Source organism: Physeter macrocephalus, unplaced genomic scaffold, assembly GCF_002837175.3.
Source record: "Physeter macrocephalus isolate SW-GA unplaced genomic scaffold, ASM283717v5 random_25, whole genome shotgun sequence".
Taxonomy (NCBI): domain Eukaryota; kingdom Metazoa; phylum Chordata; class Mammalia; order Artiodactyla; family Physeteridae; genus Physeter; species Physeter macrocephalus.
Genome location: NW_021145308.1, coordinates 133,303 through 155,956, shown reverse-complemented (window position 1 = coordinate 155,956; position 22,654 = coordinate 133,303). Strand labels below are relative to the sequence as shown.

At 44.8% G+C, this 22,654-nt stretch overlaps 2 protein-coding genes across 4 annotated transcripts; one reads left to right on the top strand and one right to left on the bottom strand.

Moving 5' to 3' along the window:
* Positions 1–1,684: 1,684 nt before the first annotated feature.
* Positions 1,685–8,718, bottom strand: TTC9C (tetratricopeptide repeat domain 9C). 3 transcript variants are annotated; one of them, XM_007109966.4, is made up of 4 exons: positions 8,638–8,718; positions 7,744–8,036; positions 4,334–4,516; positions 1,685–3,392 (listed from the first exon to the last, which is right to left on the bottom strand). In XM_007109966.4, exons 2-4 carry the CDS (start codon positions 7,979–7,981, stop codon positions 3,298–3,300), a joined length of 516 nt encoding a protein of 171 aa, XP_007110028.1. In that variant the 5' UTR covers positions 7,982–8,036; positions 8,638–8,718; the 3' UTR covers positions 1,685–3,297. The 3 variants fall into 3 exon arrangements, with proteins under 3 accessions (XP_007110028.1, XP_054938116.1, XP_054938115.1); XM_055082141.1 differs by having other exon boundaries at positions 7,744–8,009; positions 8,638–8,710; XM_055082140.1 differs by lacking the exon at positions 8,638–8,718 and having other exon boundaries at positions 7,744–8,618.
* A 750-nt stretch (positions 8,719–9,468) lies between these two features.
* HNRNPUL2 (heterogeneous nuclear ribonucleoprotein U like 2) lies at positions 9,469–19,594 on the top strand. The gene is made up of 14 exons (XM_007109994.4): positions 9,469–10,312; positions 12,219–12,354; positions 12,648–12,724; positions 12,915–13,054; positions 13,364–13,454; positions 13,542–13,654; positions 13,876–14,139; positions 14,313–14,435; positions 14,816–14,944; positions 15,639–15,807; positions 17,154–17,354; positions 18,428–18,501; positions 18,767–18,874; positions 18,993–19,594. The coding sequence occupies exons 1-14, from the start codon at positions 9,769–9,771 to the stop codon at positions 19,071–19,073; spliced, it is 2,250 nt and encodes a 749-aa protein (XP_007110056.2). The 5' UTR covers positions 9,469–9,768; the 3' UTR covers positions 19,074–19,594.
* The last annotated feature ends 3,060 nt before the right edge of the window (positions 19,595–22,654 follow it).

Below are 22,654 nucleotides of genomic sequence, written 5' to 3'. Positions count from 1 at the left end.
AGCATGGAATGCTTTCTTCATTGGAGGTGGCCGCCAAGAATTTGCAAGATGTTTAAAGCAGCAGCCAACGCAATTATGGCCACAGCTGCCTTGCTTTATCTGTCTGCTGGACAGCAAGAACAGTTTAGGCCTGTCTGTAGAGGTGTGATCAAGAGAACTTTCTCTGGTTTCCACTACTCTTGACAGTCCCATCCATGGATTCAACGAACCATAGGCCAGCTCATCTAACCTCTAGTCCAACACTGGATCCTCCTTTTGCCAAGTGTTGAAAGAGAACTCACTATTCCCAAAGGAAACATATTCTACTGTTGGACAACCCTAATTGTTGGATAATTACTCCTTCTACTGAGCCAAAATCGGTCTCCTTTTATGGTGGGATGGGCCAGGTCCCGGGCTATTAAGAGTTTAACCCTGAGAAGTTATTTGCTTTTGAGCTACAAGCTGATTTAGTTTTCAGACAACCACCCTTTGCTCTCCAGTTTTAGAGACCTATTCCTAGTTTAGGATTTCATTTAATTGGTATTTTGTAAGTGTATGCCTTCACTTGCTCTTAGCTTCACAAAACTCACCATTTTAGCCCTTCACATTGGATTTCACTTTCTCCAAAGCCAGTGTTTCCAAAGATGGTTTACTTCAATATATACTAATACTTTTTTTTTTTTTTACTGTAAAATACATTTATTTTTATGGTTGATTGGTTGTTTTGTTTTGGGGGTTTTTTTTGGGTTTTTTGGCAAATGATATGAAGTGCTCTAAAGTCCCCTCCCCAATTTTATCAGTAAGCAATTTCAGCATGCACCCCTAAAAGAACTCTTAAAAAGACCAAATACCATGATCACACTCAGCAAAACAGATAATAATTCTTGTTCAGATTTCCCTGATTGTCTCATAAACTTTTAGTTGTTTTTTCAAATCAGAATCCAAATTCCAAGGGTTTTAGGAGATCTGTGCCAGGACCTGGCAAGAGACCAATATATATATATTTTTCTTATTTCACACACAGTCCCATAAAAACTTATAGTTGTTTTCTTCTAATCAGAATCCCAAGTAGAGTCACATTTATTTGGCTGGTGGCTCTTAAACTTCTTTTAATTTATAGGTTCCCCTCTCTTTTTCCTTGCAATTTATAGAAGAAATTGGTTTATTCATCTTATGGTTTCAGCCTGGGGTTTGCTGATTACGTCCCCATGGTATCATTTAACATATTCCTCTGTCCAAAAATTCCTTTCAAAATATATATTTAAATAAAATATTGACTAAAAAGTAGTATAGGTAGTATGTGATTTTGGCAAAACTGTAAAGATGGTGGGTATTGGTTTGGAGGGAAACGCTGCTCTAAACTGTCCCTTATGTACAGTATGAACCCTCCCATCACCATGAATGCTTTCTCTTCAATCAAACCCTCAAATCCTGTGTGGAAGCCATTAAGGATTGGTAAGGTGAGCAGCCTCCCCCCTCCACAAACTTCCGAGTACAGAGATTGAGGTACCTCTGGCTGATTCCTTCAGGACGTGGGCTGGCCAGACCTCCTCCAGACCCACATGTGACTGCCTACCTTTGTCCACTTTCCCGTTCGTTAACATCTCTGTTAGGAGCTGGCCTTCAAATTAAAGACCGAAATGTAAGTCTGACCACTTTGTCTCTTAGTAGTGCTAAAAAGGGTTAGTGCAATAAATTTCTACAATACATTTTAAAATACCAGTTTTATTTTTTCCTCATTGAAGCAGAACATAGCTTACTGTAACATCAAGTCTTAGGGGAAAAAAAGAAAATCAGAAAGCAAAACCAACCCCAAACAAACGTAACACACAACTATGACATAATTTGGCAACAGTCTAGGCTTAGAAATTTAAGAAGCTTGGAAGAGGAATAAAATATTCAACTTTTGTTAGTTCTGTCCTTGGACTTAAAAGATTATTTGGTATGAAAACTTTCTGTTTGTAAGTTGATGGTTGTATTATTTAAGGGTACAGGGAGACTCAAAGAGGAGCCTAGCTCATTGAGAGAGAGGCATTACTGATAAAGGGAGAAGAGTTTGTGTACACTTGGCAAGACTAAGGGGTTTTTGTCTGAAATCTGTCTGTGTATGATGGCTAATGACACATGCTTATTACCTTCACTCATAAAGGCAGAAGCAGTGCTATTATGGTCTTATCCACTCTGTACAACTCAAACATTGTGGACATTAGCAGAATGACAAAGGAGCTCCCGGTTGATGAAGCCTCCTACTGAGCCATGACTGCACCAGATCTGCGCCTGCACCCATGCCCCAAAAATCTTCCAGAAAGTTCGCTGGCGCTTAAAAGGCCCTAAGGGAAGAGAACCTTTCCTCACTGTTTCTCTCCTCTTTAAGGAAGTGAGCTCCTGCAAAATACAAGGGGGCAGGTAACAAGTAAAGAACAGATCTATCTTTTTATCCTGTTCTTTTATGGTATTGTTTCTAGAAGACTTGGTAAACTGTCTTTCCTATGTTTTTTTTAGAGAAATAAGCATACTATAGCTATGCACCTATTAAAAATTAAAATGTTTACGAGTGTTTTTTTGGCATGAGAGCTTTTAAAAGATTACAAAATATATACTTAAATGCTTGACTCCAGAAGTTTTAAGACAGAAGGGTTTAATAAAAAAAAAAGTGTACTATATTAATGATCTGAGTGTGAACAATAGCAAGGACTAGAAATTATCAAGAGAAACAAGAGGAACTAGATACTTTTGTGGGGGAAAAAGAATCTGAATGTATGTGGAACATTAAGACAAAGGAATTATTTTAATCAAGACGGTTAATTTCAAATCTTTCATTCTGAGCCGTGTGGGCCCAATTTATAATTGTCTAGTTTCACAGTATATATATTTGCCAGTTTGTGGCCTGTGTAAGTTTGGCTTTGGGCATCTGAGGAAACGAAGGAAGAAACTCCTTTCTGCCTTCCTTATTACTTCATCCTCTGCTAGCCTTCTCCCTTGTATATGACTACATCTACCAACATCTATCATTAAAATCTATGCCAAAGATATGATTAAGTCCACCCATAACTGATGAATGTTTTCTGGTTGTATTTCTCAAGGCAAATATCCCTAATAATACCACATATTAAAAGCCGTATAAATACACAGATGGAGAAACAAAAACAGACACAGACCATGTAAATAATAAAGAGTTCGTGCAGAACTAGAAACAAAATAGAAGTTCACCTCGGTCAGAGGTATGGGGTTAATTTCTCTTGCTGAGGCTCAGGTTTCCCCTTGATGGGTCTTTAATGGTTCACCTAAGTTCCAGTGGAGGGGTATCTTTCTTCTTTGTTAACCAAACATGCCCAGGTAGAGCTGCTTCTCTTTCCGATGGTAGCTGCTGAGTTCCGACTGCGTTAGCTGCAGGTACCGCCGGACACTGGCGTCTTAGGACAGGGCAAAGAAGGCAATTAGAGACAAGCCATAATCGTACCTCTGGGCAGAAGAGGATTATGAACGCACTTCCATTTCCTAAAATCTTTCCATTTGCATATATCACAACAATTCTAAGCAATAGTAAATCTCATTCATTAATTATGTGCATTAATAAAAAATCTTGTACAGGAATGCTAACTTAATAATGAAAAGGAGCTTGAAGAAATAGTTATTGTCAGAGCAAGTCTCTAAAGCTACTATACATGGCTGGCAGTTAATCTATGTACTTGAAGGTAAGAAATGTGAACAACGGCTCGTATATCTTTATTAATTCATAATGGCTTTCCCATTCAATTAGAGAGATTTTGCTGAATTATTGTATGTTTGGGGACCCTCTTACTTCAGTAGCTGCTCTAAGCCAGAATGCAAAATGGGAGACAATTTTCAGTGCTGAACCACCAACACAGGAATGAGCCTGTCATTCTCTTCACAATATTCTTTTTCCCTTGGAAACAAGCCTCAAATTTTCTCTCAGGAGGCCTGTCCTTCTTCTAGGTCATACCTGGGGTTAGCTGAGCTAAAGGATAAATGGATAGTTAAGCAAAGGCCAGACCCCAGCTGGAGAACTGGTAGAAATGAGGATTATCATGTTTATTCATTGGAATCCAGATCCTATTTTTGTCCCCACCTAGGAACTGAAACCTGAAAAACAACATTTTAGGATTATTTCTGGAGCATATACGCTATTGCTTTCCTGTGGGGGCAAGAATACAGGAGTAGAAGGCCTGTTTGTCATATACCTTTTTACACTTTTTGAATTTTGAACATGTGAATGTATTATTACCTATTTTCAAAATTCAATAAATTGAAAGATAAAATAACACACTCTCCCACAGACACTACCTCAGTGGAACAATTGTTTGTACTTACTACTTCAATCCCCTTCTCTCACCTTTTGGTTGCCTGTTGACAGCGGCCAGGAGGTAATGCCGAGCCTGGTCATAGTCCTGCAGGTGGAAAAAGGCCACTCCTGCCCGATACAAGGCCTTGGCGTTATCAGGCTGTCGCTCCAGGACTTTCTGACTGTATTCTTTCACCCGTTCGTAGTTTACTGGCTCCATCTGAAGAAGACAGGCTAATGGGGCCAAATGGAAGGAAGAGAGAAGAGGGAGGAGGACCTTATTACACTAAGTTCCATTGCCCAACTCAAGGCAGTACCAAACCTAGGATGATGTCAACAACATTCACTCATCCAACAAATACATTTAAGTGTCCACCACGTGCCAGACGTTCTTCTAGCCACTGGGGATACAGCAGTGACTATAAGTTTTACACACCTCACAGCTTACTTCACTATCTACGAAATGCCTAGCACGTACCTAGCGTGGGTCAGGCCCAGCTATAAAAGTTGATAAGAACATACTTTAAAATTTATTTATGGGGACTTCCCTGGTGGTCCAGTGGTTGGGACTTCGCGCGTCCACCGCAGGGGGTGCGGGTTCGATCCCTGGTTGGGGAACTGGGATGTTGCATGCTGCGTGGCACAGCCAAAAAAAAAAAAAAAAATTTATTTAAAACTCTTCATTGTATCTCTTCTACCCAAGGCTCTCTGTCTTGAATCTCCCATTTCACCACAATGCTTGTACTGAAGCTCTGTTAACAACAACTGTTGCCATTAATTGTGTGAGGAAATAGTAAGCGCTGTGCTATGTGCTTGTTTAATCTTCTCATCCACCCTCTTAAGTCAGTATGTGTCACCATCTCCATTTAATGGATGAAGAAATCAAGGCTCACAAAGGTCAAGTAAGTTGTCCAAGATCCCAAAGCTTCTAGGTGGAATGAGTAAGAAATCTGAACCAAGGACTCTCTAACTCAAAAACTACCACCATTCTCAATGATGATCTATTATTTCACTTTCCCTTGGATGAAAGAATGGGACCTCAAACCACAAATCTGTTTAGGAGACAATGTTCAGGTCAGTGTTCTGCCTTTCTATAAGTAAGAAGGGAAATGCAGTCCCTGTTTCATAACTGTGGGAATTAAACATAGCATTATTAAATCACGGTGCTGAGAAGGAAGGAGAATCAGGGCTGATGTCTGCATCCCTTCTACAACATCCCCACCAAGTGACCATATGGTTTATATCAATACTTAGATACTTCCAAGCCGTCAGCTAACCCATCACTGTAGCTTCATTCATTCATTCGACAACTAGTTATGGAGCACTGACCATGTGCTAGGCGGAGTTAGGAGCAGGAGAGGAGAGGAAAGAGACAGACACCTTGACGAGTAAATAAAGCTTGCATCCCAGTTCCCAGGTAGGAGGAATGCACTAAGAAATTCACTTATTTATTAGTGCTTTGAGGAAAACAGAACTGTGCTGGGACAGAGAGTGAATGAGGTCAGAGTGATGTTTGATTACAGAAGCCCTCCCTGAGAAAGTGACTTTGGGGCCAAGATCTGAATGACAAGGGTCATTCAAGGGACAGGGCATTCTAGCTGACAGAAGAGATCCTACAAAGCTGGAAGGTGGACGCATGCTTTGTGAATTCGGTCTATGGAGGAGCCAGATCAGGTCAGGCCATGCCGGGGAAGGTCAGAGTTTGAATATTTTCCTAAGTGTAATGCGATGCCATTGGATGGTTTTAGACAGTGACATGGTCTGATTTCCTTAACTGTAAAATGGGGAAAATCCTAACTACCTTGCAGAATTTTTATAAAGATGAGAGATACTATAAATAAACTGCCCAACATGTAAATTTCACTCACATGTAAATGAAATTTAATTTTGGCGAGTCTTTATGGAGCATCTACCAAGCACCCCCCCAGCAGAGGGTCTATAGATGGATAAGCCATAGTCTCTGTCTTCAAGTCCACCTGGAGAGTCACGATATTTACAAGTACCTATCTCATTTCCTTGATTTCTGGTCAATTCCCCAATGTGTATTCTATCCTCTAATAATGTACAGTATTCTGCAATAAGAGCTTAAGCTCTGCAATTAAGACTTCCCAGGTTTAATTTTAGCTCCACCACTTATTAGATGTTTCCTTAAATCAGAGGATTGCTGTGACACTTAACTAGGTTTATATGTATATATGTATAAAGGGCTTAAACACGGCATTTCATAAATGTTACCTTAATGAGCCTTCCCTGACCACTACCTAACACTTCCATGCCTATGGCACTACCCCATTTTCCTTTTTTTTCTTTTTTTTTTTGGTGGGGGGGGCACTCCACACAGTATGTGTGATCTTAGTTCCCTGACCGGGGATGGAACCTGCACCCCCTGCATTGGAAGCATGGAGTCTTAACCACTGGACCGCCAGGGGAGTCCCTAGCCCCATTTTCTGCTTTATTCTTTTCCGCATTACTTATCATCTTCTAATATATGTTATCTCTTCTGTTAATTGTCCATCTCCCCATGAGAGCAGGGATCTTTATCTGTTTTATAATACTGCAGTATCCTCAGTACCCAATAAATAATTGTTGAATGAACTGAAATATTAGCTACTCTAATTACTGTTACTTGAGTCTAAGAGGAACTCTGGTCACACACTGTAAAAAAGCTAGATTTTCACCAAATCACAGCTGATGAGTGTTGTAGTAAGCAAAAAAAAAAAAATCATTTAAACAACTATTACGAAGTATAAAAACTACTCCTAATAATTTCTATGGCCTCAACTGGAACCATTAGAATATTTTAATATAATTCAAAATAACTTAATTAGCTCTATGGTTATTTTGCCTGCCATAAAACAGACCTAAGAAGTCTCCCTTTTAGCAGATTAATCCTAGCGATACTAACTCTGGAATCCACCTCTTCATTCAAGGCCAGCTGGATAAGGAAGATACTGGTTACCCAGGTTACCATCTAGTTGATTTACAGGAAGAAGCAAAATGAGGAAAAGCTATCCAAAATATCTAAGACGGACAACTTACACCACCAGTTAAAGCAAGTGCCTTCTTTCCTATATTTTAAATATTAAAGAAACAATACTCTAAAAGTAGGTTCAGTATTTTCTCTATAGCGTGCGAAATTCCCTAAACCTATCAGAGTCACCCGGGAGTTTGTTAGAAATGCAAATTGGTACACATATCACCCAACACACAAACCTCCGACCCATTAAATCGGAATCGTCGGGACAGGGCTCAAGAAGCTGTGTTTAACAAACTCTCCAAGTGAAGTCTGAGAAGCACTGCTCTACAGAGACTCAATTAGACCCTACAGATTGAAAATAAATTTCAATTCATGGCAGAATCGCTAGATGACGGCAGAGAAGCACGTCAGTGTTTTTCCCAATGTTCTCAGACTTTCATATCCCGGCCTTGACACTCTACCCACACTTCAGCCCTGTTCTTACCAGCTAGGTTGTTGTAGCAGTCTGTCTGGGTGGTGCGCAGTACGTTTTCTTGTTCAGGTGTGAGGGCCGGGCCCTGAGGTCCCAGATTAGGTATCGGGGAGGGCAAACTTGGATCCAGACCCCGCAGCTGCAGCAGAGCTCGATGGTACCCACTCACAGCATCCCGGTACTTCCCTTCCCGATAACATTGGTTCCCTTTCTCCTTGTACAGCTGGGCCTCCCGCAGGCGCTTCTCCATAACTTTGTCGCCCAGTGCTCTTGAGGAACTGCGAAGTGAAAGAGCAACCGAAGCTCTGGGGATAGGAGCGAAATAACCGATTTTGGTAGCTGACTTAAAAAAGCAGGAAATTCTCCTTCTCCAGGAGGTCTCTCAGGGAATGAGGTTTCCTTGATTCTACTACAGTCCCTTCCTTTCTTCTCTGCAGTTATTTTTCAATCTCTAGAAGTGCAGGGGATTGATCAGGGAGAGGACGTGGGAAGAGTAAAGCCAGAGATTAACTGATTTCCTAAAGCGGCGATTCCGGGGTAAGGAGACTGCACGAAAAAGCGAAGGCCGTACTATAAAATTGTGGCCGGGGAATTTGCTTCCTCCTTTCCTTCGGACACACCTCCCTGACCTGGAAGTGGAAGGGAGTAGGCGGGGACAACTGCTAAGAGAGGTCTAGAGGGCTTGCCTCCATCCCAGCTCTTTGTTCGCACTTATTCAGCCAGCATTTGTTGATCTCCGGGCCAGGAGTTGGGGAACCGAGGTGAATGCGGTCCGTGCACCCCAAACACAGGCCGAGGATGACGCGGCCGCAGCGCCGCTCATGCAAGCCTCGCATGCCCCGCGGCCAGCCCCTCGCCCCCAGCAAGTGGCCGAACCCGAAGTCTCCCCGCTGGGCTTCGATTTACCGGCGGGGAGTACGGAGAGGGAAGGGTCAGATCTCCCGACAGCTTGGTGTCTAAAGGGTGGCGCGCATTGCTCCACGCCGCCCAATCAGAACCGGCCCCGGAAAAGTAATCCCGCAGAAACGACCCCGCCTCTCCAGCCTCCCCAGTGGACCAACCGTGGGGTGGGCGGAAATCCTCTGGCAGCTTCGCCAATTGAAATTAAAATAAAAAAAAAAAATAAAAAAAAAAATAAAAAAAAAAAAAACCAAAAGATCTTGAGGGACCAATCAGAATTGCAGATGACGATTCAAGTTGGCCAATACGGCGAGGTCAGGGTGCCTGTTGCTGGGTAGAAGTTGAAGGATTGAGGGGGGGAAAAAAGAAGGCCGGGGTTAGTTACTGCAGTCCTTGTAAGGTTTTGGAGAGCCCTTTTGTCGACTAACCAGAAAGACAATTGCCAGTAGGCGTTCACGTTGCAAGAGCTTCCCTGCTTTCCTTCTGGCTTTTTTCTCTCTCAAGAAGTGGCTGCACGAATAGACACTAGGGAACAGAGATTAGCCAGCAAGCCCTACGACAACAGCGCAATCGGGTCAGACGGAAGTAAGGGTGGTGACGGGGTGGGAGGGGCGTGTGGCGAGGGAGCTCCGGGCGGCTGCGCGGAACCCCGGCTGGAAGTACGGAGGGACGGGTGCGCACACGCCTCGGTACTACGAGGCACTTGAGCCGAAGCCAGCCTTTCCCGTCTCCGGCTCCGGTGCGACTGCGCCGTGAAGCCGCTGGCGGCGATTGGCCCAGGGGGTGAGAGGGGGCGGGAGGTAAAGAGAGGGAAGTCCATCGTCCTCGGCGCGCGCCCACCCGCCCGCCCGCCCGCGGCAGGGGAACCAAGGGGTCTGGGGAGGAAGCAGCTCCCCGCTGCGTTGTTTTGGGCTCCGAGGGCCGAAAGAGGGAGGGAGGAAGGGCGAGAAACAAACACTACGTAGCGGAGGCTGCGCGCGGCCCTCTGCCTGCGTGCCTACGTGCGTGCGCTCGCTCGCGCGGGCTCAGTGCTGGCGCGTGAGGCGGAGGCGGGCGGCGGCAGCGCCTGCGCGGTCGGGCTCGGTCGAAGGTTCGCAGGGGAGGAGGCGGCGGGAGGCGGAGGAGGCGGCGGCGGCGATGGAGGTGAAGCGGCTGAAAGTGACCGAGCTGCGGTCGGAGCTGCAGCGGCGCGGCCTGGACTCGCGCGGCCTCAAGGTGGATCTGGCGCAGCGGCTGCAGGAGGCGCTGGACGCCGAGATGCTCGAGGACGAGGCCGGCGGTGGCGGGGCCGGGCCCGGCGGGGCCTGCAAGGCGGAGCCTCGGCCTGTGGCCGCGTCGGGCGGCGGCCCGGGCGGGGACGAGGAGGAGGACGAAGAGGAGGAGGAGGAGGAGGACGAGGAGGCGCTGCTTGAGGACGAAGACGAAGAGCCACCCCCTGCCCAGGCCTCGGGCCAGGCCGCACAGCCGCCGCCGGAGCCCCCGGAGGCGGCAGCCGTGGAGGCCGCGGCCGAGCCCGATGCTTCCGAGAAACCGGCGGAGGAGGCCACAGCCGAGTCAGGTGGGGTGAACGGTGGCGAAGAGCAGGGCACCGGCAAGGGGGAGGAAGATGAGCCGGAGGATCGGAGCGGAGACGAGACGCCGGGATCTGAGGCGCCGGGTGACAAGGCCGCAGAGGAACAGGGTGAGGAGCTGGCAGCGGAGCCCGGCTCCAAACTGCCGGGTGCGCCCCTGACCCAGCACCAAGCCCTGCATCACGGGGTTCGATTCCCATCGCCATTCGGTGGGACTCCCCAGGGGAGGTGGCTTTCGTCCTCTACCCACCTTTTTAGAGGGTTTGATTACCTCTGGTGGTCCCACTGTCTGCAGGCGGGAGGTTCCTGCCTAACTTGGTTGCTTGGTGGTAGTGGATGGAAGTAAGCGATGTTGCTTGCGAACTGCTTATGAGCTACCTGTTGGAGCAGCCTCCCGCGGTGCTGGTTATCTTTTCCTAAACCGAGAATGCACTGAGGAATTGTTGATTACACGGACAGCCAGACCGACTGTTGGAGGCTTCTGCCCGACTGTTGACTTTTTCGCCATAAAATTAAGCAATAAGCTCAGTTCGTCAAAGTTCGCTCCATCAAAAGCTCAATATTAGAGTTTGAGCCACACCGAAAATCTGGAAATCTAACATTGCTCCTGCTTTAGCAGCAGCTCCTGCTTCAGCAGCCTGTGGTGTGAGGGTGTCAAGTTTAATCGTTAACTACGGAAGAAAAAAATTTTAATCTACAGCATTTAGAATGTTAATCAACATTATTTGGCTAGGGGTTTAACCTTGCCTGAATTCTTACGACTAAATTTTAATCTTTCATCTGAGTGGATGGATGGGCAAATTTGTATATTTGCTGTACACTTAGGTAGCTTTTTACATTTTGGGTCCTTGACTTCCTGAATTGAAATGATTGGGGTGTTGGTGGGTTCATTGAGTAACCTTGTGGAAGAGACTGTATACAGTTGCCCTAGGGAGTTAGTGACCTTTCTCTCTGAAGTAATTGGATGGTTGGAGCTGATCCATAACTGTCTTGTCAGAGTAGGGAGGAAAACTAGAGCTGCTTCCCATTCTTAATATGAAGTGGCTTGCTTTAGTTCCTTTTATAATACATTTTTTAGGCTGCTGCTTGGTATGATGGTATAATTGGAACCCATTCTACAACAGCCACATGCAACTTGCAGATTGTCCTATGTTCTGGAACAAAAATCCCATTACATAACCTTTGACTTAATGTGTACCGCCAGATAGCAGATAAAAAAGGTTGAGGGATAAAGGACTTCTTTAAAGAAGGTATTATTAAAAACTTTAGTGTTACAAACCAAAAAAAGTCCAAGGAAAAATTTTTTGTCTCTTCTTATGAAGAATGTTGCTAAATATATGACAACACCTTTCTGCCCCTAATAATGTGCAGTAAAGATGCAGTATTATTTATGGGTCTCCTGTGACTTAATGGTTTGCTCCTGCAAGTTTCAGTAAAAATCTGTGATAAAAATACAGCTCTGTATATACACCATAGTCCATTAGCTATGTAAGTAAAGCTGTGGATGGCTGGGTGTTTCAAAGCTGGAAAGGCAAACTCTTAAAAAAATAATAATAATTGAGGCTTCTGTAATATGAAGCTGTGGAAAAGTGTTGGAAAACGTATATTAAGTGTCCACCTTAAATCCAAATCTGATAGTCAGGAATCGAAGTTAAGCTATGAAGTTTTTTAAAAACTTATGGGTTTTTTTTTTATGTCATATTGGTGGGAAAATCTGCAAGTTTGACCTGATTTAAGCAGATAAATTTAGAATGCAAAAATTGCCGAATTTTTAATCTACTGCTTGACTGTAATTAGCCCATAATGTCCCTTTTTTTTTTTTTTTTTAAATAAAATCCCAGTCAATGACAGGAAGATGATCATCTTTGGAAATAAAACATTCTATGAACGCAATGGGAAAAACCTGGCTCTTCTGACTAGACAGATATGCAGGTCCTCCTTTAGTTTCTGTTGGTTCTGAGCTTATTCTACACTCCAGTATGAAAACTGCTGATTTTCTTTCCCTCCTTTTTGTAGGAGATGACCAAGATAGTGAAAAGTCAAAACCAGCAGGCTCAGATGGTGAGCGGCGGGGGGTAAAGAGACAGCGGGATGAGAAGGATGAACATGGCCGAGCTTACTATGAATTCCGAGAGGAGGCTTACCACAGCCGGTGAGGGAAATAGTCCCTTTCATTGAAGGGAGTGTCTGCTCTGATTTTGGTATACCTGATGTTGACTGGAGAGTCTGGAAAGAGGGGTGGATTAAAAATGGAATAGGTTTTTACAGGCCTAAGTTTTAGATTAAATCTACCCTGAAAGCTCCTGTTGCCCTTTTCACATTTGTTGAAAGAAGCTGTCTGCTGGAATTTTATATTTGCTGATAAACAGACCTGATGTCATGCAGACACCTCTCAAATTAGAGGACTTTGGTTACATTGTATTTGCTTTTCTCTCATATGTATAGTTCAAAGTCTCCACCACCCCCGGAAGAAGAGGCAAAAGATGAGGAAGAGGATCAGACTCTTGTGAACCTGGACACGTGTATGTATAAGGCAGACAGGTTGAGGTTTTAAGCCAATCAAAAGTGATTTTGGAGATTAAAACTTCATGGCCTGCAGCTTTGAAGAGATTTAAACTTTGTATCCATTCTTGAGAACTGGGTATATTTGTGTTCTATTGGTGGCTTCAAGTGTTGGGCATTGGAGTAAACAGATTGCTTCTTTCTTAACAGATACCTCGGATCTCCATTTTCAAGTGAGCAAAGACCGCTATGGAGGGCAGCCACTTTTCTCAGAGAAGTTCCCCACCCTTTGGTCTGGGGCAAGAAGTACTTACGGAGTGACAAAGGGGAAAGTCTGCTTTGAGGCCAAGGTAGTGTGTACAGCTCATTAGGACCATTCATTTATTAAATTAGTCATTAAACTACTATGTGCTGGACTCCAGTACATAGTAGTTTACTGCCCACCAGTATTTTATTAGTGCAGAAAAAGGCACCACACTTGAATGACAACCGTAGCTCCAGTAACCAAGAAATTGACCCTCATGGCTTTGGTTTAGGTTCATTGACAGTTGTTTTTCTCATGTTGAGTTGTGATAGTTGTCATTTTCGGTTTGTATCAAAATCTTGTCTAACTCAGACTTTGCTCGAGTATCTGAAAGTTCCTTTTCTGACTTGGCCAGGTAACCCAGAATCTCCCAATGAAAGAAGGCTGCACAGAGGTTTCTCTCCTTCGAGTTGGATGGTCTGTTGATTTTTCCCATCCACAGCTTGGTAAAGTTATTTTTAACTTAATCATTGTAGTGTTTGCTGCTCTGTGGGAGGTTTGAGTGTAGGTAACTAATTTGCTGATTATTCTAGGTGAGGATGAATTCTCTTATGGTTTCGATGGACGAGGACTCAAGGCAGAGAATGGGCAGTTTGAGGAATTCGGCCAGACTTTTGGGGAGAATGATGTCATTGGCTGCTTTGCTGTAAGTGCTCCTGAAAGCTGTAGATTTGTAGAAAGGAGTAAATAGAGGGCACCCGGGATCAATTTGCCTCCCATCAGCTGCTGTCTTTTCTGCGTTTGATGCGTTGCTCACATAGTTGTTTAGTACAGCAGTTGGAGCAGAGAAAAAAAAGATTAAATTGTAAGAGTAATCAACCTCAAGCTCTGTGTGCCCATAAATGCTCTTGTCTTTCGTCGTTGTAGAATTTTGAGGCTGAAGAAGTAGAACTTTCCTTTTCCAAGAATGGAGAAGACCTTGGTGTGGCATTCCGTATCAACAAGGAATCCCTGGCTGACCGGGCCCTCCTACCCCATGTCCTCTGCAAAAATTGTGTTGTAGAATTAAATTTTGGTCAGAAGGAGGAGCCCTTCTTCCCACCGCCAGAAGAGTTTGTGTTCATTCATGCCGTGCCTGTGGAGGAGCGCGTGCGCACTGCGGTCCCTCCCAAGACCATAGAGGAGTGTGAGGTATGCCGGAGAGTGTGCAGAACCTTGGTGCTCATGCTTGGAATGGTGGGTGGGTCGCTTTTCTTCTGAAGACTTTACCCAACTGGGGGAAGGGGAGGATATTCTTAAATTGGGCTTTGTAAACATGACCCTCAATTATTTTTTATAGCATTCCTGGTTCTGTTTACTTGCAGGTGATCCTGATGGTGGGACTGCCTGGATCTGGAAAGACCCAGTGGGCACTGAAATACGCAAAAGAAAACCCTGAGAAAAGATACAATGTCCTGGGAGCTGAGACTGTGCTCAATCAAATGAGGGTGAGTTGCTGGGAGGGGTTAGTCAGCTGTGATATTAGCTCTTGAGGTACCAAGAAACTTATATAATCTTTTCCCAGTGGAGTTGGTCTTTCAGGTGTCTGAGAACAAGGGCTCCACAAATAAATGAGTTCTCAGTAGGTGTTTATGGTAGTTTTTTTTTTTTTTTTCTTTGCTGTGTTGTCAAATCTGAAAGCTGGTAAAGTCTGGAGTATATCCAGATTGAGACTGGAAATGAGTTCTGTAGGAAATGGACAACATTCACAGCACTGAGGAATGTCAGTGAAATGATGATGTGGTGGTGTTGTGGCATTTACCGGTGATTCTTGGGCTTTAACTTACTGTATAACTCCTTGTGTTTCTCTTTCTCTCAAACTCATTAGATGAAGGGGCTCGAGGAGCCACAGATGGACCCCAAAAGCCGAGACCTTTTAGTTCAGCAAGCCTCCCAGTGCCTTAGTAAGCTGGTCCAGATTGCTTCCCGGACAAAGAGGAACTTCATTCTTGATCAGGTATTGTTCACACATTCCAAAGAAACCTAATTTAACAGTAGGTCCAAAGATAAAAGATTTGGTATCCATTTAATCTGATAAAATTGCTCAGGGGCTTCGCTGGTGGTCCAGTGGGTAAGACTCCGTGCTCCCACTGCAGGGGGCCTGGGTTCGATCCCTAGTCAGGGAACTAGATCCTGCATGCATGCTGCAACTAAGACCCGGCACAGCCAAAATAAATAATTTTTTAAAAAATCCCTTAAAAAAAAAAATTGCTCAGAGTCAAAATAGGGTGCATATATAGAGAAAGACTGAATTAAGTAACAGAATCAGGTTACCTGATTATGACCAAGTGGTTGTGTTACGGTTGTAATGTGTTTTGAACTCAGAGATACAGCTCTTAGTGTTTTTACCAGAAAGTGTACGGACCCAGACTATAAAACACATTCTAGAGGCAATGGAAAGAGCGTTGGAGCTTTGGATTCATGGCTCCACCACTTGCTAGGTTTGTGACCTTGGACAAGTCTTGGCCTGAGTCTCAATTTTCATGTTGTGTAAACAGGATAACATCATGTAGCTTTTGAAGAATTCAAAGAGATTGTGTAAATAAGACCCCTAATCTAGTGCCTCACTTGTGAAAGATGCTCAGTAATTGTTGGTTGAATTAGTGTTTAATTTTTATTCCTAAAATGTCTATCACTCCTCTTGTCCCTAGTGTAACGTGTACAACTCTGGCCAACGGCGGAAGCTATTGCTGTTTAAGACTTTCTCTCGGAAAGTGGTGGTGGTCGTCCCTAACGAGGAGGACTGGAAGAAGAGGCTGGAGCTGAGGAAGGAAGTGGAGGGAGATGATGTGCCTGAGTCTATAATGCTGGAGATGAAAGGTGGGCTAAACTCTACAAGTTAGGGGTCCTGTCCTTCGTCCATGCACACCTCACTAGAGCCTCTTAGCACCTGGAGGATTCTCCACACGTGAAGTGTAAATCTGTGGAATAAATGAACGGGTGTGATCACTTGAAGATTAATGAACGAGCAGAGTGAATGGTGAAGCAATAACCCCTTGATTCATTCTGATAAAATACAAAAAGAGAAATGGTGATAGACCACAGGATGATAGCCTTAAGGCAGAGGCTTCAATGAGTCAGTTATTCATTTAGTAAATACTTAAGAGTGTCTACTATTTGTCCAGTACTGTTTAAGACATAGGGAAAGAATGAATGAAATGAAGCTCTGCCTTCACCAAATTTATATTCTAGAGATGGGACATGCTTGTGGTTCAAATTAAAATGGTAGTGGTTGGAGTGAATGATCTCATCAGTATATTTTGATTTCTAGTATCACATTAGGCCTGTTTTTTATTTTTGTTGTTTGTTTGTTTTGGTTTTTGATAATGTGTGGTACAAAGCCTTACAGCAAGGTTCCCTAGAAGGCAAAATTAACTATCTTGATTGATCTAGTTTTTTGCTGTTCACCTCAGAGTTTGGTTTTTCCCCTTGCTGCCTTCAGCACTTGGCATCCCACCTGAGCTATCAACTAGCGGCTCTTTGAATTCTGATAATGCCCAGGCATGGGAGCTGGTTACACATTTAAGAGCGGGATTCTCCAAGTTTACTTAGAATGAACTAGGCCAGTCCATAACTGGTACTCAAGCACTTGGAGGAATTTAGTTCAGTTTTATAAAACGGAGGGATAACTGGATTCATCTAAGAATCAGGAGAGCCTCATTGAACTGAATTCTGCTGGGACTCAGCCTCTGAACTTGATGTCTAGAGACTGGCGAGTGTGCTGGCCCATCATACACAGGTGGTTTTAATGAAGACCCCATACTCTTGTTAACAGTTTTCCTTGTCTAGATGAGTAAGTGCCTTTAGGCTGGGGTCAGTTTCTTCTTGAGTCTCTTTAAAAGTGTATTTCTTATCTAACCAACACCAAAACTTTCTCAGTTACTTTTAGCCTCTGGCTGCCTGCTTCTGTCCTGATAAGAAACCTTAACCCAGTTCACTCTTAATTTATTATGGATCACTTGAGAACTTGTAAATCTACAGTTTGCAGATAGCCCTTTGCTTGGGGCTGTTACAGTTTAGGGAAAACCTGTCGAGTGAACCCAGCACACTTCTGTGCATTAACAGATGAGGCTTAGAAAATCCTCTTCTTGTAGTGGGGTTTTCATCATGAGATCTTACCTGTCTGTGTACTTGGAGGCCCACAGGCTTCTCTCTTACTCTTACAGCCAACTTCTCTCTGCCTGAAAAATGCGACTATATGGATGAGGTGACATACGGGGAGCTGGAGAAGGAGGAAGCTCAGCCCATTGTCACTAAGTACAAGGAGGAGGCAAGGAAGCTGCTGCCCCCCTCCGAGAAGCGGACAAACCGCCGAAACAATCGAAACAAGCGAAACCGGCAGAACCGAAGCAGAGGCCAAGGCTACGGTGAGTCCTGGGGACCTGCCAGCCCGAGCCTCAGTCTGTTCTCTGTGCTGAGTGCAGCAGGACCCACAAGGAAAGGGCAGGCAAACCAAGTCAGATCACCAACAATAAGGAAGTCCCTTCTTATGGAGCTTATTTCTTCCTGTGTTCTTTACTCCCAGCTTCTTGTGCTTTTTCCATAATCCAACAAAAGGTAGTTATTTTTCAACAAAAATATTTGTGTTCTTGAAAAGCAATGCTTGAGCCTGCTCATTTATCTCGTTTTCATTTTTACATGTGGATTCCCCATTCACTATTGTAGTTTATATGAAGGATTTGTGCAGTGAAATCAGATTCTGATCTTTTTCCTTGCTGCTTTGTCTACTGGATCAAGCCAACTGTATATAGAGCAGAAAGTGAATGCATTATTCAGTAATCTGGGGGGGGTGTTAGACAGTAAGTTAGCTTATTAGTGGAATTAATTTCCCTCCTGAATGTCTAGTTTGTCAGTTAACACCCCCCGCCACAGTGTGCATTCACTGTGCATTAAAAATGCATGTGTGTGTGTGTGTGTGTGTGTGTGTGTGTGTGTGTGTAATTATAAGTGTAAGTCAGCAACCTTATTGAGTGCCTGCTACGTGCTGGGCAGCGGGAATACCGGCGGTTCCTGCCCTGAAGAGCTCATCGTTTAGCCTTTGTTCATTTGTATGAAATGATGGGTCTGGGTTATATGATATCCAGGATCCCTTCCAGGGCTGAAAGTCTGTGACTCTACGAATGGCAGTTTTTAACTCATGTTTCTAACTCTGCCATGTATCCTTTTGGCATCTTAAATGTTTTGCAGGAATTGGGGAGCTTCAAAAGGTGAAACCAAGGTGGCTTGGTTTTCTTGTGTCTCTATTCCTCTGCCCTTCCCCCCCCCTCAGACTTTTTAAAAGCTCCTGGCTGGTGCTTTAATTAACACTGTGTGAGCCTGGCAGAAGCAGGCCTCCTATTCCCCCAGAATTGCCTTTGGCTCCGACTTTTTGATTTCCACTCAGATGTGGAGCCAGGACCCCACGCCAGCTGTCTGAGCGCGCTCTCCATTTCTCTTCCAGTGGGCGGGCAGCGCCGAGGCTACGACAACCGGGCCTACGGGCAGCAGTACTGGGGGCAGTCTGGAAACAGAGGGGTGAGTGCAGCTCTCCTGCTCCTCCCTCTGGGCCGTGATAGCCATTCCTGTTGGCTTGGGGAGCAGAGTGGTTTGGGCTGTTTTCTCAGGGCTTAGGGTTTTGCCCATTTAATTTGTTCCTCTGGAAGACTTTATCCTGGGAAGGTTAAGCTTGTTGATAATATCAAGTGAAGATGTGTCTCATTTAAGACGGGGGATAGCAGTGGATTGTGATGCTGAAAACCCATACATCTTCACTCCTTTCCTTCTCTTTCTCCTTTCTCAGGGTTACCGTAATTTCTACGATCGATACAGGGGAGACTACGATCGGTTCTATGGGCGAGATTATGAGTACAACAGATACAGAGACTATTACAGACAATACAGTCGGGATGTAAGTATCATCTGGGGATAGAGAGATGAAGGGGGGCAGGACCAAAGGGATGCGTGTCATGCCTCTCCGTCCTCAGCCAGCTGTGGCTCCAAGTGATGGAGTTTCCCCTTTCTTCTAGTGGCAGAATTACTACTACCACCATCCCCAGGACAGAGACCGATACTACAGGAACTACTACGGTTACCAAGGGTATCGGTGAAGCCCCTGCCATTGTCGCCTGTCAGCCATGAAGCTGAATCTCTGGGGGTGCCAAGCACCCCCCAAAACACAACCAAGGAAAACAGGGGCTGCCGGGGTGGGGCTGAGCTGCCGGGGAGGGGCGGTGGGGGGAGGGTGCGCAAGCAGGGGGGGAGGGGGTGGAAACAAACAACAAAACTGTACATTTTTTTTTAAAGTTTGTTGAAAAGAATATTGTCTTATTCTATAAAACATTTCAAACCTAGTTAGATATTTGTAATCAAAAAAACATTTGCTCAGAAAGCAGCATTTAGGGCTGCCTGTCCTATACCCTGCAGTCAGACAGGACGAGAACTGAAAATGTCACCCTTCTGACATTCTAAGGCAGCTGGACTGGCAGCCGAGTAAGGGAGAGTGATGGCGAGGTAGTGCGGAGAGGGTGGGGAGGCGTGTGAGGGCACTCTCCATAGCAGGCAGGAGCGGGGACAGAGGGAGAGCTTGTGACTGGGGCAGTGAAAATAAACGATCAGCTCTTATCAATCACTTGCACCAACTAACCGTTTGTATTTTCTTTACCGACCTTTCCCTCTTGGGATATCTGGTCCGGTGGGCTGGGAGGCCATAGTGTCCCTATCTCCACGTTCCTGTGCCTTTGCGCTGTTTGGCTGAGGCATGGAGACTACCAGTTGGGCGGTTCTGTTATATAGGATCCCCACGCCAAGGAGGCATGGGGACTGTTCCTGATGGCAGAGCAGATTAGCTTGCAGCCTCTCTGTATCTGTTAATGGATTTCCATAAAATCCGGGGGAAGAGTTGGGGTTGCAGCCCTCAGCCTGAAGACTGATTTGCCAGTCTCTACTCTCTGTCTTCCAAGGTTGAGACAGGTGGGAAGTCTCTGAAATCATCTCTGTTAGAGAATCTGTCCTCTTAATAGTTCAAGAGAAGGAACGTTTCTCAGGGTTTCAGCTCACACAGAAACGAAGCAGGATTCTTTTCACTGCAGCAGGATATGTATATAGGTGAATCCTGTGGTGTGGGCTACCAGGCCCAGGCGCTGAGAATAGCAGCTATTTTCTACAGTGTGGAGGGCCGGGGCCCTGCTGGCTTTTTTGATACACAGATAGAGAGAGTGAATAGAAAAGGGGAGGGTGGGGGGTGGGAGGCAGCTCCGTGGGGCTGCTGGAACTTGGGAAGAGCATGAATGTGAGCGTGTGCAGTGTGTGCATGAAAGGGAGCACCCCTTCCCGACTTGTTGAAACAGGATTCCTCCTGGGGTGCCTTCCCTGTGTGTCCCAGAGAGGCCTCTAGCCAGGAGACTTCAGTCGGGAGAGTTACTGTTTGTAACTTTACCAGCACCCTCCCAGTTCTTGACAAGACAGCTTCAGGTTGCTGGTTCAAGAATATGGGTGGGTTATGGGAATGCTCTTTCAATTCTGAGCTTCAGTTTTCATTCACCTTCCTGCTCAGCATTGTGTCAGCCAAGAGCTTACTCGGCGAACACCACACATTGCTGCACTTCCTGGCGAGGGGAGCCCTGGGTTGTGCTACTAGAAGGTACTTCACTTCCATTTCCTTACCTGGGCAGTCTTCTGTTGAAAAGTTAGTGCTGAGATTTGACCTCTCTCTCCCTCTCCCACGGTTCCTGCCGTGCCCAGGAGGGTCGTTCTGGCCCTCTAGTCGCCCTTCTGCTCCACAAGGACCTCTGACCCGGAGGCCGGAATGGGGGGCTGGTAGGCAATACGTTTGCTTGCTCAAAATCATGTCCTTTCTCTGGGCACCTGCTTTTTCTGTGGTGCCATCAAACGGATTTGTGTGTGGCAGTGGGTGAAGTGATTGCATGAATTTTTCTGTAACCCACTAACTTTTTATTATCATTAAGGGGAGTTTTTAAGAAAGCTTTGCTAATAGTGTCAGGGAGGTAAAAAGGAGGAGGTAGAAACTGGAGCCCAAAGAAACTCCCTTAGGGCAAGATTATGTTATAACAGAAAATTGACTCTGAGGCAGAAGCTGCCACCCCTATTCAAGCGTTTAGTTCTCCAGCAAATAGCATCTTTTTATAGTCTTACAACATGGTTCAGGGATGCTAGGCCCTCAGGACCAGGGGGACAAAGCTTAAGCCGCTTTGGGTTTTTTGGGGGGGAGGGGAGGTACTTGCTGTTAATTTTTGACACTAGAAAGTCATTTTTTTAAAAAAAAAGCTTTTTCTAGGTGGGTGGAGAGTGAAACTGCCACGTCCTTGTCAGTTTAGTCCAAGAGATCATTCGCAACAACAGTAGATGTCTGGGTTTTGTTTCTGTCTGTTTTTATTATGAAAAAACAATGTTAAGGGGGAAAGTGTGGATTAACAGGCAGGATCCCTACCCTTGTTTTCCTTAGAAGACTTGTTTAGTGTTTTATCAGACGTCTGTTGTAGTTGTAGATGGAAAAGCTTGTGAGAAAAACAAACCCCACATGGAGCCTGTAAATGTTATTGCACAACCTGTAAAGCATTCTTGGAAGTGGCCAGTAAAAAAGGGTTTTACCATTTAAAAAAAATGTAACTGTGTCATTGTTTACATCTGTAACTTTTTCCTCCCCTGTTCTCATTACAACATTATGGCAAAAATGTAGGCACGGTAGCTTCCAGTTTTAGAATAAATAACCATTTGGATTGAATTCACCCTCTCTCCTGTCCTGCACTGACTGGGTAGAGTGTGTCATTGGGGGCTTTGTTTATTTCTGATGCTGCCCCTCAAGTTGTACCGGGTTCCAACCAAGGCTGGCTTTCCTCTTTCATGGCTTTTCTCCCTTCCTGTTCTGCCATGCTTTCACTCGGGAACCAGCCGTACCTTCCCTCGGGGTTTGTTGGCTTACTTAAGTGCTTGCTTTTACTAAGAGCTTGAGCCATTGGCGTAGAAGAAAATAAATGATAACTCATGACCTCTGTGTATTTGGCCTACACTGAAACCAGCTGGATGCTTGAAGTTAAATGTAGGGTTCCATTTAGGAGCCAGATTAAGTTTATTCGTGATTACCACTTAAGAGGAAAAGCCTACTTATTCAACAGAAGATGTTTGATGGGGATTCTTTCCTAGTGACGTATGTAGAATGAGAAGGCAACTTTAATTGACAAAAGCACTACTGCACTACTGGCACCGAACTGATATTGATTGTAACTTCTGATAAATGGTCAAGGACTTATTAAGGCTGGGCTCCCACAGGCTTATGACATCTAGTGTTTTGAAGTAGTGGTGATACAAGTATAGTTACTGCTCTAACTCCTCCCTCTGTACCTGACAGAGATTCCCACCCCAGGGGCTTACAGCTTTGGGCCCAAAGGCTATCCTTGATTTCAGCGTCTGCCCATTCTCTAGGATATTTAAAGTTACTCAGTGTTATAGCTAATCATTTAAAATGGTTATTTATAGCTCATGCCTTGTCTCTAGTAACCTCTAGACCCCCCCCTTTGCCCCCAGCTAGGGCTGCAGCCATTCACCCCTAATCTGATGAGTATGAAAATTGAATGTGTAGAAAAATTGAGCAGAGGTTGCTTTTTTAAAAAAATAACCTAATATCAAGATTACATTTATTGAGCACTTCTGACTTCTTACGAAGTCTGAGCTG

Excerpts from the sequence above, each read along its gene's own strand:
- TTC9C (XM_007109966.4), bottom strand. The coding sequence starts at position 7,981 with ATGGAGAAGCGCCTGCGGGAGGCCCAGCTGTACAAGGAGAAAGGGAAC. Across the intron at positions 4,517-7,743 it reads CTGCTACAACAACCTAGCTG|CCTGTCTTCTTCAGATGGAG; the intron begins GTAAGAACAGGG and ends TGGCCCCATTAG. Across the intron at positions 3,393-4,333 it reads TGTCAACAGGCAACCAAAAG|ACGCCAGTGTCCGGCGGTAC; the intron begins GTGAGAGAAGGG and ends CCCTGTCCTAAG.
- HNRNPUL2 (XM_007109994.4), top strand. The coding sequence starts at position 9,769 with ATGGAGGTGAAGCGGCTGAAAGTGACCGAGCTGCGGTCGGAGCTGCAG. Across the intron at positions 14,436-14,815 it reads CTGTGCTCAATCAAATGAGG|ATGAAGGGGCTCGAGGAGCC; the intron begins GTGAGTTGCTGG and ends CAAACTCATTAG. Across the intron at positions 18,502-18,766 it reads GGCAGTCTGGAAACAGAGGG|GGTTACCGTAATTTCTACGA; the intron begins GTGAGTGCAGCT and ends CTCCTTTCTCAG.